General features: G+C 53.1%; 3 protein-coding genes across 3 annotated transcripts in view; 2 read left to right on the top strand and 1 right to left on the bottom strand.

The window, feature by feature from the left end:
• The window catches only part of LOC138747172 (cyclic AMP-dependent transcription factor ATF-1-like), a 139,664-nt gene extending 137,623 nt beyond the window's left edge, over nucleotides 1–2,041 (top strand). The window contains exon 4 of the mRNA XM_069906155.1: nucleotides 1,415–2,041. Coding sequence (XP_069762256.1) covers nucleotides 1,415–1,559 — 145 coding nt within the window. The 3' untranslated portion in view covers nucleotides 1,560–2,041. The remainder of the gene's footprint in view (nucleotides 1–1,414) is intronic.
• Nucleotides 2,042–3,273: 1,232 nt separating this feature from the next.
• On the bottom strand, nucleotides 3,274–12,917 carry LOC138746635 (proline-rich protein 13-like). Its single transcript, XM_069904924.1, has 5 exons — nucleotides 12,821–12,917; nucleotides 8,179–8,274; nucleotides 5,671–5,703; nucleotides 4,529–4,923; nucleotides 3,274–3,572 (listed from the first exon to the last, which is right to left on the bottom strand). Exons 1-5 carry the CDS (start codon nucleotides 12,915–12,917, stop codon nucleotides 3,510–3,512), a joined length of 684 nt encoding a protein of 227 aa, XP_069761025.1. The 3' UTR covers nucleotides 3,274–3,509.
• Nucleotides 12,918–16,726: 3,809 nt separating this feature from the next.
• Nucleotides 16,727–23,898, top strand: part of LOC138747175 (sentrin-specific protease 1-like) — a 66,657-nt gene continuing 59,485 nt past the window's right edge. The window contains 4 exon segments of the mRNA XM_069906162.1: nucleotides 16,727–16,987; nucleotides 20,013–20,065; nucleotides 20,577–20,758; nucleotides 22,388–22,463. Coding sequence (XP_069762263.1) covers nucleotides 16,746–16,987; nucleotides 20,013–20,065; nucleotides 20,577–20,758; nucleotides 22,388–22,463 — 553 coding nt within the window. The 5' untranslated portion in view covers nucleotides 16,727–16,745.

Genomic DNA, 23,898 nt, shown 5'->3' on the forward strand with positions numbered 1-23,898 from the left:
ATTGACACACTCACCGGGACCCCCTGTAAACACTGACACACTCCCCGGGACCCCCTGTAAACATCAACACACTTGCTAGGACCCTTGTAAACACCAACACACTCCCCGGGACCCTGTGTAAACATCAACACACTTGCTGGGACCCATGTAAACACCGACACACTCCCCGGGATCCCCTGTAAACACCGACACTCTCCCCTGTAAACATCAACACTCTCGCTGGGACCCCTGTAAACACCGACACACTACCCGGGACCCCTGTAAACATTGACACACTCGCTAGGATACCTGTTAACACCGTCACACTCCCCGGGACCCCCTGTAAACATCGACACACTCCCCGGGACCCCCGTAAACATCGACACACTTGCTAGGACCCCTGTTAACACCGACACACTCCCCGGGACCCCCTGTAAACATCGACACACTCGCCGGGACCCCCTATAAACACTGACACACTCCCCAGACCTCCTGTAAACATCAACACACTCCCCGGGACCCCTGTAAACACTGACACACACCCCGGGCCCCGCTGTAAACACCGACACACTCCCCGGGACCCCCGTAAACATTAACACACTCACCGGGAACCCCTGTAAACATCGACACACTCACCAGGACCCCCTGTAAACATCGACATACTCCCCGGAACCCCCTGTAAACACCGACACTCTCCACTGTAAACACCGACACACTCACCTGTAAACACCCACACACTCCCTGGGACCCCCTGTAATCACCAACACAATCCCCGGGACCCCCTTTAAACACCGATGCACACCCCTGGACCCCCTCTAAACACCGATGCACTCACTGGGGCCCTCTGAAAAGACTGGGGCACTCCCCGGGACCCCCTATAAACACTGATACACTTGCTGGGACCCCCTGTAAACGTCGATACACTCCCTGGGCCCCCCTGTGTACATCGACACACTTACCGGGACCCCCTTAAACATCGACACACTCGCTGGGATCCCTGTAAACACCGACACACTCCCCAGGATCCCTGTAAACACCGACACACTTGCCGGGAACCCCTGTAAACACCGACACAATCCCCGGGAGCCCCTGTAAACATCGACACATTCCCTGGGTTCCCCTGTAAACACTGACACTCCCCGGGGCCCCCTATAAACACCAACACACTCCCTGGGACCCCCTATAAACACCGACACACTCCCCAGGACCCCCTGTAAACACCAACACACTCCCTGGGACCCCCTATAAACACCAACACTCTCCCCGGGACCCCCTATAAACACCAACACACTCCCTGGGACCCCTGTAAACACCGACTCACTCCCTGCATCCTGCAGTGTGAAATATTTTCACTGTGCCAGGCCTGGCTGGGTGAGACCCAGTTATTACCCCATGCCGTGATCTCCACACATTGAAATGTTGCCTCCACTTTCAGGGAGACAGCGAGGGAGTGTCGCCGCAAGAAGGAGGAGTATGTCAAGTGCCTGGAGAATCTTGTGGTTGTGCTGGAGAACCAAAACAAGGCTTTGCTCGAAGAACTCAAGGCCCTGAAGGATATGTACTGCCACCAGATGGTGTAGTGCTGTCAGGAGCCTGTCCAGACACTGGTCCATTTGACTGTTACACTCCAGAAAGGAAGGGCCAATTTTTTAAATTGTAAATACCAATCAGGAGAGTCGGGGTGTGGATTGAATTAACTCTGTGGCCTGTCCTCACGATGAGGGGGAGTGCCTGAAGGTAGTGGCCAGGGCTGCAGCCAATCTCCCCGTGTCCCTCTCTGCCCCCGTCTCTGTTTCTCTCTCTGTCCCCGTGTCCCTGCACAACCTTGTGATTTGCAGTGTCCTTGCCACATGCTCTCTCTCCTCCGTTCACATAACACTGCTGTGAGCAGGGAGAGGCTGAGTGACAGGCATACAGAGTAGTCTGCCTGCCCGCCCCCCACCACACCCTTTTCACACAGGACTCACTCCCGAAGGGGTGAGATGTGGTAATCACAGGCAGATTTCTTGCCGGACCGGAATCAACTGGTTACACACCAATTGTATTAAACTTGGACTCTGCTCCATTGTTGCAGGGCTCTTTGTTCACTTGGTCTGCTGCAGTGATCACTGGTCGGCAGCAGTCCAGGGCAGGCTCCTGGCAAGTGCCATGACCCGTGAAGAGTGGGGACATGGTGAGGGAGGGTGGTGAAGATGTTTGACATGCTTGTTGGTTGGGGCGGTTGGAGTAAAGAGTGTCCTAATGTATAGGTGACCCATCCCCTGAGAGGGGTGAGACAGGGTAGAGGAGAAGGTGTTTGACATACTTGTCTCCATGGGTCAGGGCACTGAGTCCAGGAGCAGGGAGGGTCTGTTATAACTGTCCAGGATGTTGGGGAGACCACACTTGGAGTATTGTGCACAGTTTTGGGCATCCAGCTGTGGGAAGGATGTCACTGAGCTGGAAAAGGGGCAGGAAAGATTCACCAGGATGTTCCCGGGACTGGAGGGCTGGACTTTTCTCCCTGGAGTGGAGGCTGAGGGGGGACCTTCCAGGTTTATAAAACCATGAGGGGCATGGATAAAGTGGGTGTTCACAGTCTTTTCCCCAGGGTCGGGGAGTCTAAAACTAGAGGACACAGGTTTAAGGGGAGAGATTTAAAGGGGACCTGACACACTCTTCACACAGAGGGTGGTGGGTATGTGTAACGAGCTGCCACAGGAGGTGGTGGAGGGTGGGGAACGATTACACCAGATTTTTTTTTCTTTTTCAATATTTTTATTGTTTTAATATAATTCAAATATACAGAAAATAGAATGATGCAGAACACTGAAACAGCTGCAACACAGTAAGCAAACTTGCTAACAATTTTTTTTACCTTATACATTTTTGATTCAAGGATATATTGAAAGAAAGAAAAAAAAGAGGTTTAAAAAATCTGATTATATAATCCAAGCCGTAAACCGTTCCAAAATTGCATGGGAATATAAAGAACAAGTAAACGACTTGTAAAAATAAGAAGAAATTCAATCCACGAGAATTACATTACATAATTATTCCCATTAAAGATTATAAAAGTAATTCAAAAAGGAGCTCTAGAGATTAGAAAAAATTTAAAACACTCATTGAACATCTCATTTTCTCCAAAGTTAGATACAACCTAACAGACATTTGGACAGGTCCATGGATGGGAAAGCTTTAGAGGAAGATGGGCTGGATGCAGGGAAAAGGGATCAGCTCAGGTAGGGGACTGGGTCGGCAGGGAGTGGATGGGCCAAAGAGCCTGTTTCTGACACTTAAAGAGACAAAACAAAATGCAAAAGAGTAGAGCAAGGCATTTATTAATTTCTTGATTCTCCAGAAAGGTTTAACAGATTACAACCCCCAATTCCCTGATCACAGACTGGGTCAGTGCCGTTACATGCCACATCGTCGAATCCCACCGGCAGCCTGAATGGCACTCCCAGTGAAATCAATCTCCAAGACGCGGTAAAGCCTTCCCCGTGGGTCCACTCACTGCCCAGCTCCATGCAGTGGGTAGTGCTCAGGTCTCAGTCGGAATCACTACTGGAGGAGGAGGAGGAGGAGGAGGAGGAGGAGGAGGAGGAGGAGTGCTGGAGAGAAGAAAGAGCATCACAAACTCTGGGGAAGCCAAGATCGCTCCCAACCTGCCCCCCCCACAACCACGTCCCTGTCAGACAACGTGATGTCACAGGTCAGGGTGCAGAGGATATGAGGAACAACATTGGCCAGCACAGAGCATTTGGCTCAAGGGAGAGGAGAAGCTGGGTCTGTCGGGCAGCGACTGAGGAGCACAGATTGGACAAACAGCGAGGTTTTTCTCCCTGGCTTGGATGGATCTATGGGGGAGGATTCCCCTCTCCGACCCAGAGGAGCACCCTTCCTCAGGGGGTAGGGAGACTGAGAGACTCCCAACATCTGAGAAGAATCTGGACCAGAATAGCCAAGGCAGGAGTGATCAGGTCTGAGGCTGGGGAATGGGATTTGTGGAGGTGGTCAGCACAGATGGGATGGACTGAAAGGCCCGTGTCCATTCTTGACTTGATGAATATTTCACCAGTAGCCCTATTCAACCAGGAGCAGGCTGACACACCCAAATTAAAATGGTGCCTTTCTAGCCGACACAGCAGTGATCCCAAAAGAAAATGGTGCATGTTGCAAAAGGTGACAGTTAGAGAAGAAAGATGGGAGAGTTGAGGGGAAGTTAAGGTTTAAGCAACTTGGGCATGACTGAGGGGTTGGAGCAGAGGCACAGGGAGTTGTATTCCTGTTGTGCAGGCTCAGGGTGAGGCCACCCCAGGTACAGTTCTGCTCCCTTCACCCTGAAACAGGTTCCAATCACACGAGAGGAGATTCCCGGGATGAGGGGGAATGGACAGCTTGGGGTCTGTGTACTGTGGAGTTTCGAAGGACCAGGGGGTGACCTTATTCAAAATTCTCCGATCCTGATGGGGATCAACAGGAAAGATGAAGATATGCTTGAATACAGTCGCCACTTGCTCCAAACTCCCCAAGATGGGGCTCATCCCGCTCCCGCTGTGTCACGCACCTTGCCATGTTTCTTCACCTTGCCGTGTTTCTTCTCCTTGCTGTGTTTCTTCTCTTTGCCGTGTTTCTTCTCTTTGCCGTGTTTCTTCTCCTTGCCGTGTTTCCCAAGCTTGTGGCCTTTCTTGCCGTGCTTCAAGTGTGGATCACAGGGGACGTGCCCCGGGAAACCGGGGTCAAAAGGAGGGTAGGGCTGGCCACTGGGTCTGACAGGATAAGGGGGAAATGCAGGGTTCCCTCCTGGATAGGGTGGCTGGCTGGGCAGAGGGTAGGCCGGCTGGCCAGGAGGGGGGAAACCACTGGCAGGGGGAGGGTAGTCTGGGTTCGACATTTGAGATGGGTGAGCGGGCATGGTCTGAGGAGGGTAGGGGCCTCCAGGAGGATATGTGCCTGGAGCATCTGGGGAGAGAGCAAGAAAAAAGTGTTTAACTGGGTCACCTTTGTGAGTTAGTCCATGCACTCCACATCCGCCACATTATGCTTCCCCTATCTACAGGTTGGGGGTATGAGGGAACACTCCCCATGTGCCTGGGTGGAGTTAGTCCATGACCTCCGCCCTGGTCTCACTCTCTCCACACCTTTGCTGATATTGTCATTGCATTTTAGATGGGAAAGGTTCAGAGGGAGATGGGCAGAATGCAGGGAATGGGACGAGCTCAGGTGGGGGACTGGGTTCGGTAAGGACGGGTTAGCCTGAAGAGCCTGTGATTTGATTTGAGGCACAAGGATACCAAAGGCATAAATCTCAACCACCTCCCTCTGCTCAACTCATGCCAACATTCCCCCAAAATATGGCCTCGGTGCTGATTCCAACATTAATATCTTCTCCCCTCAACCTGTCATGATTCACAACTCAGCTAAATTTCACTTCATTGCGCAGCTGGAATCTCTCCTCAAGGAGGCCAAACATCACAGAGAAATCCAAGCTCTGCTTCATCAGAGATGGCGGCGCAGTACAGAGTGCAGAGAAGGTGGACATGGGGACACATCGTGACAGGTGCCCATGATAATGGGGACCGGGGACTGTCTGTGATTGGAGTGTGCTCAGAGAGAGTGGAGATTGGGGTGGGGGAAATGGAGAGGGGCAATGGGGGAGAGAGCAGCAGACAGTTGACAACAGCAAAGAGTCAAAGGTTAGTTGCTCACCTGGCTGGTGGAACATCGTCAGTGAGATGCCTTCTGCAAGAGAACAAGAGATGATGGCCACCCTTCCAACCCCCCCCACCCCCTTCTCAGACCCCTGCCACCACCTCTTTCTCTCCACCATTCTGCATCCCTCTCCCCACTCACCCTCTCCCTTTGCCCCACTCCATCTCACCCCATCCCCTCACCCACTTTCCCTCCCCTACCTCTCCCTCCCCCCACTCATCCAATCTCCCCACTCCCTCCTCTACCTCCCTTCTTTCCCCCTCCACACCCCCTCCCCTCCACTCCCCCTCCCTTCCACTCCCCCTCCCCTCCACTCCCCTCTCCCTTCACTCCCCTCTCCCTTCACTCCCCCTCCCCTCTCCCTTCACTCCCCCTCCCCTCTCCCTTCACTCCCCCTCCCCTCGCTTCACTCCTCCTCCCCTCTCCCTTAACTCCCCTCCCCATCCATTCACTCCCCCTCCACTCCTCTCTCCTCCCCCACCTTCCCTCCATTTGCCTCCTCCCTCCCTGCACTCACCCGTTCCCCCTCCCTGCACACACCACTTCCCCCTCCCTGCACTCCCCCTTCCCCCTACCTCCCTCCACTCCCCCCTCTCTCCCTCCACTCCCCCTGCCCCCTCTCTCCCTCCACTCCCCCTTCCCCCTCTCTCCCTCCACTCCCCCTTCCCCCTCTCTCCCTCCTCTCTCCCTCCCCCTCCACTCACCCTCCTCTCTCCCTCTCCCCTTCCCTCCACTCACCCTCCTCTCTCCCTCTCCCCTTCCCTCCACTCACCCTCCTCTCTCCCTCTCCCCTTCCCTCCACTCACCCCTTTTCCCCCCCATCTCCCCCTCCCTCCCTCCCTCCTCTCCCCCTCCCCTCCCTCCCTCCTCTCCCCCTCCCCTCCCTCCCTCCTCTCCCCCTCCCCTCCCTCCCTCCTCTCCCCCTCCCCTCCCTCCTCTCCCCCTCCCTCCTCTCTCCCTCCCCTCCCTCCCTCCTCTCTCCCTCCCTTCCCTCCACTCACCCCATTCCCCCATCTCCCCCTCCCTCCCTCCCTCCTCCTCTCTCTCCCACCTCTCTCCCACCCCTCCCTCCTCTCTCCCACCCCTCCCTCCTCTCTCCCACCCCTCCCTCCTCTCTCCCACCCCTCCCTCCTCTCTCCCACCCCTCCCTCCTCTCTCCCACCCCTCCCTCCTCTCTCCCACCCCTCCCTCCTCCTCTCTCTCCCTCCTCTCTCCCTCCCCTCCCCTCCCTCCCTCCTCTCCCCTCCCCTCCCTCCTCTCCCCCTCCCCTCCCTCCTCTCTCCCTCCCCTCCCTCCCTCCTCTCTCCCTCCCCTCCCTCCCTCCTCTCTCCCTCCCTTCCTCCCTTCCCTCCACTCACCCCATTCCCCCATCTCCCCCTCCCTCCCTCCCTCCTCCTCTCTCTCCCACCTCTCTCCCACCCCTCCCTCCTCCCTCTCCCACCTCTCTCCCACTCCTCCCTCCTCTCTCCCTCCCCCCTCCCTCTCCCCTTCCCTCCACTCACCCCTTTTCCCCCCATCTCCCTCCCTCCCTCCTCTCTCCCTCCCTCCCTCCTCCCTCCCTCCCTCCTCCCTCCCTCCCTCCTCTCTCCCTCCCTCCTCCCTCCCTCCCTCCTCTCTCCCTCCCTCCTCTCTCCCTCCCTCCTCTCTCCCTCCCTCCTCTCTCCCTCCCTCCTCTCTCCCTCCCTCCTCTCTCCCTCCCTCCTCTCTCCCTCCCTCCTCTCTCCCTCCCTCCTCTCTCCCTCCCTCCTCTCTCCCTCCCTCCTCTCTCCCTCCCTCCTCTCTCCCTCCCTCCTCTCTCCCTCCCTCCTCTCTCCCTCCCTCCTCTCTCCCTCCCTCCTCTCTCCCTCCCTCCTCTCTCCCTCCCTCCTCTCTCCCTCCCTCCTCTCTCCCTCCCTCCTCTCTCCCTCCCTCCTCTCTCCCTCCCTCCTCTCTCCCTCCCTCCTCTCTCCCTTCACTCACCCCTTTTCCCCCATCTCCCTCCCACCCTCCTCTCTCTCCCTCCTCCCTCTCTCCCTCCCTCCTCTCTCCCCCTCCACTCACATCTTTTCCCCTCCCTCCCCTCCCCTCCCTCCCCTCCCCTCCCTCCTCCCCCCTCCCTCCTCCCCCCCTCCCTCCTCCCTCTCCCCTTCCCTCTACTCACCCCTTTTCCCCTCCTTCCCTCCCTCCACTCCCTCTCCTCTACCTCCGTCCTCGTCTCCCTCACTCACCCTCTCGCTTTCCTTTACCCGGGACGGTTCGATGTCACGGGGGGGGGTCGCTGTGCGTCAAGGGGAGGCGGGGCCTGGCGGCGCCTGCGCAGTACACACGGGGCCCGGGGAAAACACTTTTTCTTCGCTCCGTCCCCCCCCTCCAAGGGTGAAACTGATGGGCAGGTGGAAAGGGAGATGGCTTCGATCACGATCCCCCGTCCCCGCGGGGCTCCCGCCTGTCCCCACTATACTCTCTCTTCCCAAAGACTGGAGGCTCGATCAGCGGCTCGTCCAGGGGTGGGTGGAGCAGATTTACCGTCAGATACAGACAGGGCATGACATCCAACCCCGGGAGCCCGTCCCTGCGGCCTCTGTCCACACTGTAAACAGGTAACGAATGTAAACAAACTGACTGCAATACAGAGAGAAAGAGGGAAATCAATCAAATGCACAAGTCCGAGTCCCTGATGGAATTTGTTGTTTATTTAAATTTTTTTAAATTTTTTAAAATTTTTCACACCATAAACCACATTGACCATAATACATACATTTTCCTTTTCAAATATATACAGTGTCAATTTCTCCCCCCCCCCACCTCCCTCTTCCCATCCCACCCTCCCTACCTCCCCTCCCATTCATTTAAAGTACAGAATCTAAGATACATTAAACCAGTCAAACAATGTTGTCATTCAATAAAAATAAACAAGAAATTCCACTGAGTCAATTATCTTCCAATTTCCAGGTTGACATAATACATTTTTTTGCCACGGCTAGAGCTATCTTAACAAATCTTTTTGTGCACCATTCAAATCAATTCCAAATTATTTGTTTTTTATGTTACTTAGGAGGAAGATCTCTGGTTTTTTTGGTATATTGTTTTCTGTAATTTTATTTAATATTTGGTTTAGATCTTCCCAAAATTTTTCTACTTTCTCACATGTCCAGATTGCATGAATTGTTGTTCCCATTTCTTTTTTACATCAAAAACATCTATCAGATACTGTTGGGTCCTATTTATTTAACTTTTGAGGTGTAATGTATAGCCTGTGTATCCAGTTATATTGTATCATACGTAACCTCGTATTTATTGTATTTCTCATCGTTCCAGAACATAATTTCTCCCATGTTTCCTTTTTTTATCTTTATATTTAAATCTTGTTCCCATTTTTGTTTAGTTTTACCATTTGTTTCCTCATTCTCCTTTTCTTGCAGTTTAATATACATATTTGTTATAAATCTTTTGATTATCATTGAATCTGTAATCACATATTCAAAGTTACTTCCCTCTGGTAACCTCAGACTGCTTCCTAATTTGTCCTTCAAGTAGGATCTCAATTGGTAATATGCTAGCACTATATCTTGAGTTATATTGTATTTATCTTTCATTTGTTCAAAGGATAATAATCTATTTCCTAAAAAACAATTTTCTATTCTTTTGATCCCTTTTTTCTTCCATTCTCTAAAGGAAAGGTTATCTATTGTAAAAGGGAGTAACTTATTTTGCGTCAATATTAGTTTTGGTAATTGATAATTTGTTTTATTCCTTTCTACATGAATCTTTTTCCAAATATTGAGTAGATGATGTAATACTGGAGAACTTCTGTGTTGTACCAATTTTTCATCCCATTTATATAATATGTGTTCAGGTATCTTTTCCCCTATTTTATCTAATTCTAATCTAGTCCAATCTGGCTTTTCCTTGTTTGATAAAAATCTGATAGGTATCTTAATTGTGCGGCTCTATAATAATTTTTCAAGTTTGGCAGTTGTAAGCCTCCTTGTTTATACCATTCTGTTAATTTATCTAGTGCTATCCTCAGTTTCCCCCCTTTCCATAAAAATTTCCTTATTATTTTCTTTAACTCCTTGAAGAATTTCTCTGTCAAGTGTATTGGCAATGCCTGAAATAGGTATAATATCCTTGGGAAAATGTTCATTTTAATACAGTTTATCTTCCTATTAGTGTTAATGGTAAATCTTTCCAATGCTCTAAATCGTCCTGTAATTTTTTCATTAGTGGATAATAATTGAGTTTATATAGATGGCCGAGATTTTTATTTATTTGTATACCTAGGTATCTTATTGCTTGCATTTGCCATCTGAATGGTAATTCCTTCTTAAATTTTGAGAAATCCGCATTATTCATTGGCATTGCTTCACTTTTATTTACCATATATTCTTTAAAAAAAGATACATCTTTTTTCTCTTCTTCTTCCACTTCTTTCTGTTCTTCTTCTTCTTCCTCTGGGTTGACCATCTGTTGTTTCCTTGTTTTCTTTTTACCCTCTTCTTTCTTGTTGTCGTTATTTTCTCTGTTCTGCATCTGCTGCTGTGCTGCAGGTGTGTCTCTCAGCTGTGGAGATCGACTCCGCAGCTGTTCCACCCTCCCGTCAGTGTGTTTTTTTTCATGCGCATCGTGCATGCGCGGTTGCGCACTTTTACTCGGCTCTGCGAGCCATTTTTGTAGTCCTGAGCCCAGGACTTCCACTGACCTGAGGGAGCGGGCTTCTCTCTCCGCGGCGGGCCTCTTCGGACAGGTAAGGCCTTCACCTTCTTCTTCCGACATTCTTTCTTCTTCTTTTCTTCCCATTGTTTTCGACTTTTCTCTCTTCGCTGCCATTTTCTTCTCACCTTTATTTTTACTTTATTATAAATTTTAGTCTTGTACCTTTGTGCTTTGTGTGTTTTTTTTAAACTTTTCGGGAGAGGGCTGGAATTCCCTGACCGGCCACTACTCCATCACGTGACTTCCCCCCGATGGAATTTGTTGTTGAGGAGTCTGATGGTGGGTGGGGGAGCAGCTGTTCCTGAACCTGATGATGCGAGTCTCGTGGCACCTACACCTCTTTCCTGATGGCAGCAGCGAGAACAGAGTGTGTGCTGGGTGGTGTGGATCCTTGATGATCACTGCTGCTCTCCGATGGCAGCGTCCCCTGTAGATGTTCTCGATGGTGGGGAGGGCTTTACCTGTGATGTCCTGGGCTGTGTCCACTACCTTTTGTTTTTTTTATTTTATTTATTTTTCACACGATGAACCATACTGACCAAAATACATACAAACATTTTCCTCTTAAATATACACAGTGGCATTTTCTCCCCTTTTTCCCTCCTCCCTTCCCTCCCTCCAACCCTCTTAAACATTCAACATATACAATACAATAAAACCCTTAAACAATGTCATCACACAATGAAAAAAAAAAGAAAATTGTGTCATCTACTTTTACACACTGGGTCAGTTCATTTCATCATCTCATTCTATAATTTTAGGGGGTGGAGGTCTCTGTTGTGATCCCTGTACGGTTAGCAGATTTGTTCGAATACTGTGACTTTATTTTTTAAATTATATATTATTTTTTTCCAATGGAATACATTTATTCATTTCCATGTACCATTACTTCTGATTTCCAAGTTGGCATTATACATTTTTTTGCTACTGCTAAGGCTATCATAATAAATCTTTTTTGCGCTTTATCCAATTTGAGGCCTTATTCTTTACTTCGTATATTACTTAGAAGAAAGATCTCTGGATTTTTTGGTATGTTGCTTTTTGTGGTTTTATTTAATATCTGATTTAGATCTTCCCAAAACTTTTTCACTTTCTCACATGCCCAAATTGCATGTACTGCTGTTCCTGTTTTCTTACAGCAAAAACATCTATCTGATCATGTTGGATCCCATTCTTTTAACTTCTGGGGCGTGATATATAACCTGTGTAACCAATTATACTGTATCATGTGTAACCTTGTGTTTATTATATTCTTCATAGTTCCAGAACATAACTTTAACCATGTTTCATTTTTTTATCTTTATGTTTAAATCTTTTTCCCACTTTTGTTTTGGTTTTTAGCTTATTTCATCATTTTCCTTCTCTTGCAGCTTAATGTACATGTTTGTTATAAATCTTTTTATTATCATTATGTCTGTAATCACATATTCAAAGCTGCTTCCTTCTGGTAACCTCAGCCTGCTTCCCAATTTGTCCTTTAAGTAGGTTTTCAGTTGATGATATGCAAACATTGTACTTCATTTGTTCAAATGTTAATGTGACAATAAAGTTGAATCTAATCTAATCAAAATACTTTGTGAGGAGTTTGAGGAGATTTGGGACGTCACCGAAGACTCTTGTAAACGTCTACAGGTGGACCGTGGAGAGCATTCTGGCTGGTTGCATCACTGTCTGGTACAGAGGAGCCAACTCTCAGGACAGGAATAAACTCCAGAGGTTGTTAACTCAGCCTGCGACATTACGGGCACCAGACTTCACTCCATCGAGGACATCTACATGAGGCGGGGTCTTAAAAAAGCAGCCTCTATCCTCAAAGACCCCCACCACCCAGGCCACACCCTCTTCACTCTGCTACCATCAGGGAAAAGGTACAGGAGCCTGAAGATGAGCACCCAGCGGCACAAGGACAGCTTCTTCCCTGCTGCCATCAGATTCTGAATGATCAGTGAAACACAGACACGGCCTGACCTTGACTTTTTCATGAACTATTTTTATTCTGTAAGGTGGTTTATATAAATGTTTGCCCTGTGACGCTGCCGCAAAACAATCAATTTTGTGACTTGTTCATGCCAATAAATTTCGATTCTGATTCTGAGAAACTGATGGCAAGTCACAGGACCTGTTCTTGCACTTTTCTCTGACACACCCACAGGGTGTGATTTACAATTCAGAGGCCAGGCTGTGGGTTCAACCTTTGAGTTGAAGGAATTTACCTTATCCCCATCCCAAATCTGTGTGCCGAGTCCCTCCACACCCACCACTGCAGAGGCAGGTTCAGCTCCAGTGAAAATAAAATTGCTGATGACAACACCACCATTTTCTGAATGACTGGAAATAATGAGTCATAGCACGGGACAGTGATGGAGAATCTGACATTCATCTCACTCTTAACGTCACCAAGACCAAGGAGATTGTTGTTGGCTTTAGGAAGGGGGGGTCCGAAAAACCACACCCCTGTATGCATTGATGGGACGGAGCTGGAGAGGGTTACTACCTTCCAAGTTCTTGGGCGCCCACATATCGGAGGACCTCTCCTGGAGCCAGCGCATCAAAGCAACTGTGTCTGCGACTTGGCACGTTGTTCAATACTCAATTGACTGTGATGCAGCCAGTCAACACACTTTTCACCACACCTCTGTAGAAATTTGCCAGGGTTTCTGGTGTCGAACCAAACTTATGCAAACTAATGTTTTGATCTTTATTCTATTATGACCTAGACCAGCAGCAATAGAAATTCACCAAAACAATGGTATCTTCAAAACAATAATTTTGATTATTAACTATTAACAACTTAACCCCACTATGCGCAAGTTTGTATGTGGGTGTGTGTACACGTGTGCGTGAGTGTGTGAGCGCACCTGTGCATTTGTGAGGGAGTGTGTGTGTGAGGGGGGTGGGGGGGAAACAAAAACCTTTACAATTTAGGCACAAATGTTAAAAGAATCAATTTTTAAAGTTCAGTCCATTTTGTTTTGAAACTCGGATTCTTGAAACTGTTGCTCAAAAGCAATTATGGAGTCAGAGTGAGGCCTCAGACTTCAGAAAACATGAAATTCTTGGAGAGTTGTTTTTCAGAGAATTGTTTCTTCACAGTCATTGTACTGGTTGGCCTGCCCCTAATACTGTAACTCCTCCCCTCCAGGATTCCTAATAAAGGCGATATCGCCCAATCCCCTCCCTCAGTACTGCCTTGGAATTGGGCCAACAGCATATAAGATATGCCTGTAAGTTTATAGTGATTGAAGCCTGTTAATCTCGACTTCTGGTCTGTTGGTCTAATTGATAGCGCTACAATTTAATATACACAGTGCCATGGACAAGGCTATTCGAGCGGAGAAGCTGGACACTGACCCCAAGGATCCTGAGCCTCTGTAAAATTCGATCAGTGGCTGCACTGTCTGAACGCCTTTATAAGGTGACACAACATTCGGGAAGAGGTCGATAAGAGAGACCTGCTGTTTGTACATGCCGGCCACCACGTTTTCCAGATGATTAGAGACTGTGAGATATACTCAATAGCTATGGGAACATAGGAACATAGGAAGTAGGAACAGGAGTAGGCCAAAAATGGCCCATCGAGCCTGCTCCGCCATTCAATACGATCATGGCTGATCTAATTTATGACCTAACTCCACCTACCTGCCTTCTCCCCATATCCCCTAATTCCTCTATCATGTAAAAATTTATATAACCGAATTTTAAATATGTTTAATGAGGCAGCCTCAACCACTTCCCTGGTTAGAGAATTCCAAACATTCACTACTCTCTGGGAAAAACTATTTTTCCTCATCTCTGTCCTAAGTCTACTCCTCCGAATCCTCTCATTTTAGTTTCCCCGGCCAGCTCAAAAAACCTTCCTACATCTATCCTATCAATACCCTTCATAATCCTATATGTTTCTATAAGCAGTATCTGGCCCCGAAGAACGTAATCTACGCCAGATACCTCCTGGGCAGGTGTCAACAAGCACCTAGTGAGTCCGTTGACAAATACATTTGTGAAATATAAAGTGTTCACAATCACTACTCTGGAGACAAAGTCTTGGAGAACAGGTTCAGCTTTATTTCGAGTCTGCAGAGTAGGGTGTCCCTGGTCTGGAGGCACACCGGAGGTTCAGAATCATCACTCCTTTGTACAGTCCCTTGCTCAACATCACCCCACCTTCATTTACCTTCTTCCAATCAGAATCCCAATACATTACAACATTCTCCATCTCCCTTCCATCAATCCAGATATCACTCAGTTTCTCCCTCTTCATACATCGCATGTTATGTTAATTAGTTCATTCCCTCCTTCGGGGTGTCTAATTTAATATTCATGTCTCTAATAAGCAAGCGCAGTACTAGCTATAGACTACCTTAGGTCACTGTACCAGCCTGGACCAGATCCTTGCATCCTTGGGGCTCGAGATAAGAAGGGGCCCACTAGCTAGTACTGTCTACTCTCAAGCTCTAATCTACATTCCATCACTTTTCACAGAATGGTGCGTTTAATCACTTTCAACCATTTTTCACACATTTGAGCTTTGTGGGAGCTGGGACGAGCTTGTGGCTGCACCAATGTTATGGCAGCTGTCTACCCAATACCGGGTCTTCTCCACTATCGACCTCAAGTCGGCCAATCACCAGCTCCTGATCTGCCCAGAGGAAGCCTGAACACGGCATTTGAGGCAGACGGCCGCCTCTACCGTTTCCTCAGGGTCCCCTTTGGAGTCACGAACAGGGTTTAGGTCTTCCAGAAGGAGATGGGCCAAATGGTGGATAACCACCAACTGAAAGACACGTTCCCCTACCTGGACAACGTGACCATCTGTGGGCATGACCTGCAGGACCACGACGCAAAAATTCCTACAAATAGCAAAAGCTTTAAATCTCACATATAACCAGAAGAAATGCGTGTTCCACACTTTGCGTCTGGCTATACTATGGTGCATGGTGGAAAGCGGAGTTATTGGACCTGGCCCTGAGCGTATGTGGCCCCTGCTGGAGCTTCCACTCCCCCATAACTTCAAGGATCTGAAAAGATGCCTGGAGTTCTTTTCACACTATGCACAGTGGGTCCCAAATTATGCAGATAAAGCCCGCACCCTGGTAAAAACTACTACCTTTCCCCTATCGGCAGAAGCCCAAGCAGCCTTAACTTGCATCAAAGGTGACAGTGCCAAGGCAGTGATGCACGCTGCAGACAAATCCATCCCATTCCAGGTGGAGAGCGATGCATCTGACTTCACCCTGGCTGCCACACTGAACCAGGCAGGCAGGCTGGTGGCATTTTTCTCATGTACCCGTCAGGGCCCCGAACTCCAGCACTCAGCATTGAGAAAGAGGCCCAGGCCATAGTGGAAGCTGTGCGCCACTGGAGGCATTACCTAGCTGGTAAACCATTCACCCTGCTGACTGACCAATGTTCAGTTCTATTTATGTTTAACCATGAACAGTGGGGAAAAATTAAGAATGACAAGATCCTGAGATGGAAATTGAACTGTCCACCTTCAACTTCAATGAGCCCCCCTGATGCCTGCATTTGGCCCATGTTCCTCTAAACCTTTCCAATCTATTCACCTGTCCAAATGCCCTTTAATTTCTTGTCCTGTCACCCAGCTGTAGGAAGGATGTCACTGAGCTGGAAATGGGGCAGGAAATATTCACCAGGATGTTCTCGGGACTGGAGGGCTGGAGTTACAGGGAGAGACTGGGACTTTTCTCCCTGGAGCAGAGGACGCTGAGGGGGGACCTTATAGAGGTTTATAAAATCATGAGGGGCATGGATAAGGTGGATGGTCACAGTCTTTTCCCCAGGGTCAGGGGGTCTAAACCTAGAGGGACAGGTTTAAGGGGAGAGATTTAAAGGAGACCTGAGAGGCATCTTCTTCACACAGAGGGTGGTGGGTGTGTGGAACGAGCTGGAATTGGTGGAGGTGGGGACAATTACACAGGTTAACAGACAGACAGGTCCGTGGATGGGAAAGGTTCAGAGGGAGATGGGCCGAATGCAGGGAAAGGGGAGCAGCTCAGGAAGGGGACTGGGTCAGCAGGGACGAGATGGACTGAAAGGCCTGCCACCATCTCATGCATTGCTGCCACAGTCCAAAGGGCGGGACTTCGTGACAATCAGGTAGGAACCTGAGTCGGCCGGCCAATGGGAGCACGGTGGGTGTTGATAGGTACCTACGAAGACTGGCAGGGATGGCAGCCAATCAGATTGCGTCAGCGTGGATGATTTCTCCAATGACAGGGCAGAGGCTGGATCGGATTGAGAGTTGGGCTTGGAGATTCAGAGCTAATCAGAGCACGAATCCTTAACTGATAGTTACTGATTGGCGGTTCTCACGCATTAACCAATGAACGGGACGCAGCCAATCACAAGGGGAGACCGAGATGATGCAGATGGACGCCGGCGCTTCGTCCAATGGTGGTGGCGGAGAGATCGCAGGGTGGCTGCGCGGCCGGCTAATGGGAGCGCGTGTTAGTGGTGTACGGGGCGGCGGCGCGATGTTGGGCCGTGTGAGTTCGGCGGTGCAGCAGCTGCTGAAGCCGGGGCCCGAGGCCCGGGAATTGGACCGGGACGGGACCTCGGGGAGCGGCGGGGGGCGCCATGGAAGGAAGAGGCCGCGGCCGAGGTAAAAGGCAAAGATCAGGGTAAGGGGCGGGGGTGAATTAGGGTCACAGGTAAATGGGGGGTGGTCAGGGGTGAATGGGGGGTTTGGGGTAAATGGTGGGGACAGGTTTGGAGTGAATGGGGGGGGTCTGGGGCGAATGGTGCACAGGGGTCCAGGGTGAATGGGGATTTGGGGTAAATGGTGGAGACAGGTTTGGGACGAATGGTGCACAGGGGTCCATGGTGAATGGGAGTCGGGTGAACCTCGGTAGAGGGTTTGTGTGGGCAGGGGTCAGGCTCGCACTGTCCATCTGATTTTTTTTCAAACCTTGTTTGCACGTTGAAGGCACCGAGCAGTGGAATCGAACTTTAGGTAGCAACCGATGAGAGTGGGTACAGGCAGAGCAGACTTGGGCTCTTTGTTGCAGATGGAAATTAATGCTCACGAGTAATATGAAGGGGAGGGCAAACAGTGAACTGACAGAGGGAGCTTGGGATGATTGTCCGTAGATCGTGGAGGCGCCAGCACAGGAGAGGGAATCAGAACACTTCCTTCATGACCCTGGACCTGGAGCAGGAAGGTTAAAGTTGCATTTCAGGGAAGAATGGAATTGAATCTCACATGTCTGATCACCAATGTTCCTTGCTGGCTATTGTTCGTTCTGTACACCTTCCTAAAATGCAACATTCCACAGCACAGGAACATCCATTCAACCCATGCGTCTGTACCAATTGAAACGAAGCCTGCAGCTGATCCATTCCCTGCATGTTTGTGTGTCCATCTTGAAGCCTCTCAAACATGACAATTGTATCGGCTTCCACCACTACTCCTGCCAATCTCTTTTTTAAAAAAAAAACACAAATCTCCTTTAAATTTTTTACGCCTTACCTGGAATGCACACCCTCCAGTGTGTGTCGTTTCCACCGTTGGGGAAAATATTTGGACTGTCCCTTATTGTTTTACAAACCTCCAACAGATCTCCCCTCAGCCTCCGACACCCCAGACAAACCAACCCAGGTTTGTCCCACCTCTCCCCGTAACCCATCCCCTCCAATCCAGGCCGCATCCTGGGGAACCTCTCCTGTCCCCTTTCCAAAGCCTCCACGTCCTTGTGATGGGGCGACCAGAACTGCACAGTATTCCACGTGCGGCCTAAGGTTTTGCATGCTTGTTGCAATTAAACTCCATCTGCCAATGCAGCACATCAATTTTGCATCTGATGCGCAACCTGCTGCACCCTGAGACAACCAATTTAATGTCCACAACAACCCCATGTCATCTATAGATTACAGGATGATATCAGGAGGTAAGATGGGGGCATAGCTAGCACATGGAGTTGAATGTGCTTTGGGAGACAAAATAGGCATCGACCTGCCAAAAAATAAACAAACCTTAGAAAGAACTGTGGAACAAAGGGACCTCAAAGTTACAAGGATAGGGGACACACTGTGAACAGTTGGGAGTGTGGAGGGACGGACAGACCTTGGGGTACAATGGTAGGGGACACACTGAACAGTGGGGTGTGTGGAGGGATGGGGGGACCTTGGGGTACAAGGGTAGCGATACTGAATGGTGGGAACTGTGGAGGGACAGAGGACCTCGGGGTAGAAGGGTAGGGGACACACTGAACGGTGTGGAGGGATGGGGTGGACCTCGGAGTTAAAGGGTAGTGACACATTGTGAATAGTGTGGAGGGTCAGGGGACCTCTGGGTACAAGGGTAGGGGGCACACTGACGGTGGGGAGTGTGGAGGGATGGGGGGACCTCTGGGTGCAAGGGTAGGGGACTCAATGTGAATGGTTGGGAGTGTGGAGGGACGAGGGACCTCGGGGTACAATGGTAGGGGACACACTGAAGGGTGGGGAGTGTGGAGGGACCTTGAGGTAGAACGGTAGGGGACACACTGTGAACAGTGGGAAGTGCGGAGGGACATGGCATCTTGGGGTAGAAGGGTTGGGGATACGCTAAACGGTGGGGAGTGAGTGTGGAGGAACGGGAGGGATCTCGGGGTACAATGGTAGGGGACACAATGTGAACAGTGTGGAGGGACGGAGGAACCTCGGGGTACAATGGTAGGGGACACACTGTGAATGATGGGGAGTGTGGAGGGATGTGGTACCTTGGGGTAGAAGGGTAGGGGACACAATGTGAACGGTGGGGAGTGGGGGGACCTCTGGGTACAACGGTAGGGAACAATGTGAATGGAGTTGAGTGTGGAGGGACGGGGGGACCTTGGGGTACAAGGGTAGGGGACACATTGTGAAAGGTGAGGAGTGTTGAGGGACGGGGGGACCTTGGGGTACAAGGGTAGGGGACACATTGTGAAAGGTGAGGAGTGTTGAGGGACAGAGGGACCTCGGGTACAAGCGTAGGGAATACACTGAACTGTATGAAGTGTGGAGGGAAGGGGGGGGGATCTTGGGGTACAAGGGTAGGCATCCCTGAATAGGCAGCTCAGGTGCATGGGTTTGTAGAGACAGGGTCTGACCTACTGGCCTTCAAGTGCTGGCAATGGAGTGCTCGTCCAGGTAGTTGTTGCTACAAAGCTCTGGTCACACCTCCACAAGAGGATTGCGTGCTTTTCTGGTCCCGCACAACAGGAAGGAGGTGACAGCGTTAGAGGGGGTGTTGCGGAGACTGACCAGTATGTGGGTGGGACGGAGAGTGTCGGAGATGGGGAGATGTGGAGAGGCTGGGTCTGCCTGCCCTGCTGCCAATGAGGGTCGGATCAGAAGTGGCACAGGCAGGATAGATCATCCAAATCTTTTATTCCAGAAACTAGGGCAGAGTTTACTGTGATGTTGGAGGGTCAAAGGGGATCTTGCAGAGGGGGTGTTGTAGTCAGAATGGGTTCAGGAGACAGAGACTCTCCCAACATTGGAGAGGTACCTGGACGGAATGGCTGTGAGAGAGATGAAGCGAGTCTGAGCATGGGGAATGGGATAGGTGGTGGTGGTCAGTTTGGATAGGATGGTCTGCCCCAGGATGGGACGGATGTTGGAAGTGGCAGCAGGTATGGACGGTAACACCAACTTCCTCCTCACAGCGGCCCAGGCTGCGAGGAACAGGAGGGACGCGGTTGGAAACGACTGAAAATGGGTAAGATTGGGGCTGGGGGGAGGGGGGTGGGGGGAGGGCTGGTGAAAGGTCATTGGGATTGTGGGCAGCAAGACTGGAGGGGTAGAACAGCCTGCCCAGATCCCCATTGCTGTGTGTGAGTGTGTCTCTGCCCCAGGGGACGGGGAATGTCCCAGGGGCATGTGTCTGTGGAGGGGGGTGATTCCCGTGAGGAGAGGGTGCGCGTCGTCCAAAGGGCTGTGACCAAACAGGTGATTCCTGCGGTGGGGTTGTGAATAAAGTGATGGTTCCCGTGGTGGGTGGTGGTGTTGGGCTGATTAAGGGGGTGATTCCTACCTGGGGGAGGGGTGGGTAAAAGATGACCTGAGGGCAGGGGTGAGTAAGGGGATGGTTCCTGGTGGGGTGTCCCGTGAGTGGGAGATAGATAAGGGGGTTATTCCCTGGTGGTAGGGTGTCCTGTGGACACTGGGGATGTGTGTCAGGGGATGATTCCTGGGGTGTTGACGTTTCTCACACTGTTGCTCCTGCCCAGCTGGTCTGGTCGACACAGTGATGACCACAGCCCAGGGAGTTTGGCGGACCACTGCACTGCTGTTGAACTGGCTGCGGAGCCAGAGCCCCTCACTGGGACACCCGCTGACTCCGGCCCACTCCCCACCCAGCTTCCCCAACAGGTCCAGGCGGAGTCCTCTGTCAGCCCCTGGCCCCACTCAGGTCAGTAACATCACAAAGGTGGGGGGGGGGGTGAGGGAGGAGGCGGTGAGGGGTGGGTGGCCAATGTGGGGGCAGGAGCAGTAATAGGGGAGATGGTGAGCGATGGGGTGGTGAGGGAGGAGGGGCTGGAAAGGACAGAGGTTAGTGAGGGGGCCAGTGAGCAGGGAGGGGTATTGAGGAGGAATGGAGAGGGAGGGGAGGTGAGGGAGAGGGATGGATTGGAGGGAGGAATAGCAAGTAAGGAGGCAGGAAAAGAGGTGGTGTGAAGCAAGGGAAAGGCGGTGAGGAGGGAGAGGGGCGGTGAGGAGGGAGAGGGGCGGTGAGGAGGGAGAGGGGCGGTGAGGAGGGAGAGGGGCGGTGAGGAGGGAGAGGGGCGGTGAGGAGGGAGAGGGGCGGTGAGGAGGGAGAGGGGCGGTGAGGAGGGAGAGGGGCGGTGAGGAGGGAGAGGGGCGGTGAGGAGGGAGAGGGGCGGTGAGGAGGGAGAGGGGCGGTGAGGAGGGAGAGGGGCGGTGAGGAGGGAGAGGGGCGGTGAGGAGGGAGAGGGGCGGTGAGGAGGGAGAGGGGCGGTGAGGAGGGAGAGGGGCGGTGAGGAGGGAGAGGGGCGGTGAGGAGGGAGAGGGGCGGTGAGGAGGGAGAGGGGCGGTGAGGAGGGAGAGGGGCGGTGAGGAGGGAGAGGGGCGGTGAGGAGGGAGAGGGGCGGTGAGGAGGGAGAGGGGCGGTGAGGAGGGAGAGGGGCGGTGAGGAGGGAGAGGGGCGGTGAGGAGGGAGAGGGGCGGTGAGGAGGGAGAGGGGCGGTGAGGAGGGAGAGGGGCGGTGAGGAGGGAGAGGGGCGGTGAGGAGGGAGAGGGGCGGTGAGGAGGGAGAGGGGCGGTGAGGAGGGAGAGGGGCGGTGAGGAGGGAGAGGGGCGGTGAGGAGGGAGAGGGGCGGTGAGGAGGGAGAGGGGCGGTGAGGAGGGAGAGGGGCGGTGAGGAGGGAGAGGGGCGGTGAGGAGGGAGAGGGGCGGTGAGGAGGGAGAGGGGCGGTGAGGAGGGAGAGGGGCGGTGAGGAGGGAGAGGGGCGGTGAGGAGGGAGAGGGGCGGTGAGGAGGGAGAGGGGCGGTGAGGAGGGAGAGGGGCGGTGAGGAGGGAGAGGGGCGGTGAGGAGGGAGAGGGGCGGTGAGGAGGGAGAGGGGCGGTGAGGAGGGAGAGGGGCGGTGAGGAGGGAGAGGGGCGGTGAGGAGGGAGAGGGGCGGTGAGGAGGGAGAGGGGCGGTGAGGAGGGAGAGGGGCGGTGAGGAGGGAGAGGGGCGGTGAGGAGGGAGAGGGGCGGTGAGGAGGGAGAGGGGCGGTGAGGAGGGAGAGGGGCGGTGAGGAGGGAGAGGGGCGGTGAGGAGGGAGAGGGGCGGTGAGGAGGGAGAGGGGCGGTGAGGAGGGAGAGGGGCGGTGAGGAGGGAGAGGGGCGGTGAGGAGGGAGAGGGGCGGTGAGGAGGGAGAGGGGCGGTGAGGAGGGAGAGGGGCGGTGAGGAGGGAGAGGGGCGGTGAGGAGGGAGAGGGGCGGTGAGGAGGAGGCGGGTGCGCTACTCAGACCCTTGTGCAGAGGAGGGGTGGACAGGAGCTGCTACCCTGTAAACCGCCTCTCCCTCCCCCACAGGATGTGGCATGTTTTGGGGATGACTCCTTCCTCTCTTCCTCTGGAGATCAAGACTGGACCCTGCTGGCTACACCAGGTGAGCAGCCCCACCGCCACCAACCCCCTCCCCCTCTAACACCAGCCCATCCCCTCCGCCCTTCCAAACATGAGCCCCTCTCGCCACTGAGAAAGGTCCTCTAATCACTGCTCCTCCCTGTTGCAGAGCATTTAGTGGGACTAGACACAGGCCCACATGGTCCCACGCTGTCCCACGTGGATTTGTGCTGTCCCACGTGGATTTGTGCTGTCCCACGTGGATTTGTGCTGTCCCACGTGGATTTGTGCTGTCCCACGTGGATTTGTGCTGTCCCACGTGGATTTGTGCTGTCCCACGTGGATTTGTGCTGTCCCACGTGGACCCGCGCTGTCCCACGTGGACCCGCGCTGTCCCACGTGGACCCGCGCTGTCCCACGTGGACCCGCGCTGTCCCACGTGGACCCGCGCTGTCCCACGTGGACCCGCGCTGTCCCACGTGGACCCGCGCTGTCCCACGTGGACCCGCGCTGTCCCACGTGGACCCGCGCTGTCCCACGTGGACCCGCGCTGTCCCACGTGGACCCGCGCTGTCCCACGTGGACCCGCGCTGTCCCACGTGGACCCGCGCTGTCCCACGTGGACCCGCGCTGTCCCACGTGGACCCGCGCTGTCCCACGTGGACCCGCGCTGTCCCACGTGGACCCGCGCTGTCCCACGTGGACCCGCGCTGTCCCACGTGGACCCGCGCTGTCCCACGTGGACCCGCGCTGTCCCACGTGGACCCGCGCTGTCCCACGTGGACCCGCGCTGTCCCACGTGGACCCGCGCTGTCCCACGTGGACCCGCGCTGTCCCACGTGGACCCGCGCTGTCCCACGTGGACCCGCGCTGTCCCACGTGGACCCGCGCTGTCCCACGTGGACCCGCGCTGTCCCACGTGGACCCGCGCTGTCCCACGTGGACCCGCGCTGTCCCACGTGGACCCGCGCTGTCCCACGTGGACCCGCGCTGTCCCACGTGGACCCGCGCTGTCCCACGTGGACCCGCGCTGTCCCACGTGGACCCGCGCTGTCCCACGTGGACCCGCGCTGTCCCACGTGGACCCGCGCTGTCCCACGTGGACCCGCGCTGTCCCACGTGGACCCGCGCTGTCCCACGTGGACCCGCGCTGTCCCACGTGGACCCGCGCTGTCCCACGTGGACCCGCGCTGTCCCACGTGGACCCGCGCTGTCCCACGTGGACCCGCGCTGTCCCACGTGGACCCGCGCTGTCCCACGTGGACCCGCGCTGTCCCACGTGGACCCGCGCTGTCCCACGTGGACCCGCGCTGTCCCACGTGGACCCGCGCTGTCCCACGTGGACCCGCGCTGTCCCACGTGGACCCGCGCTGTCCCACGTGGACCCGCGCTGTCCCACGTGGACCCGCGCTGTCCCACGTGGACCCGCGCTGTCCCACGTGGACCCGCGCTGTCCCACGTGGACCCGCGCTGTCCCA

The sequence above is a fragment of the Narcine bancroftii genome, chromosome 12, assembly GCF_036971445.1.
Source record: "Narcine bancroftii isolate sNarBan1 chromosome 12, sNarBan1.hap1, whole genome shotgun sequence".
Classification (NCBI taxonomy): Eukaryota; Metazoa; Chordata; class Chondrichthyes; order Torpediniformes; family Narcinidae; genus Narcine; species Narcine bancroftii.

Bases quoted from the DNA above. Each gene is read 5' to 3' on its own strand.
- LOC138746635 (XM_069904924.1), bottom strand. From the start codon at position 12,917: ATGCGCTGGCTCCAGGAGAGGTCCTCCGATATGTGGGCGCCCAAGAAC. The intron at 5,704-8,178 runs GTAAATCTGCTC...GTTCTCTTGCAG, and splicing joins TGCCCTGTCTGTATCTGACG to AAGGCATCTCACTGACGATG. The intron at 3,573-4,528 runs GTGCGTGACACA...TCTTCTCTCCAG, and splicing joins AGGTGAAGAAACATGGCAAG to CACTCCTCCTCCTCCTCCTC.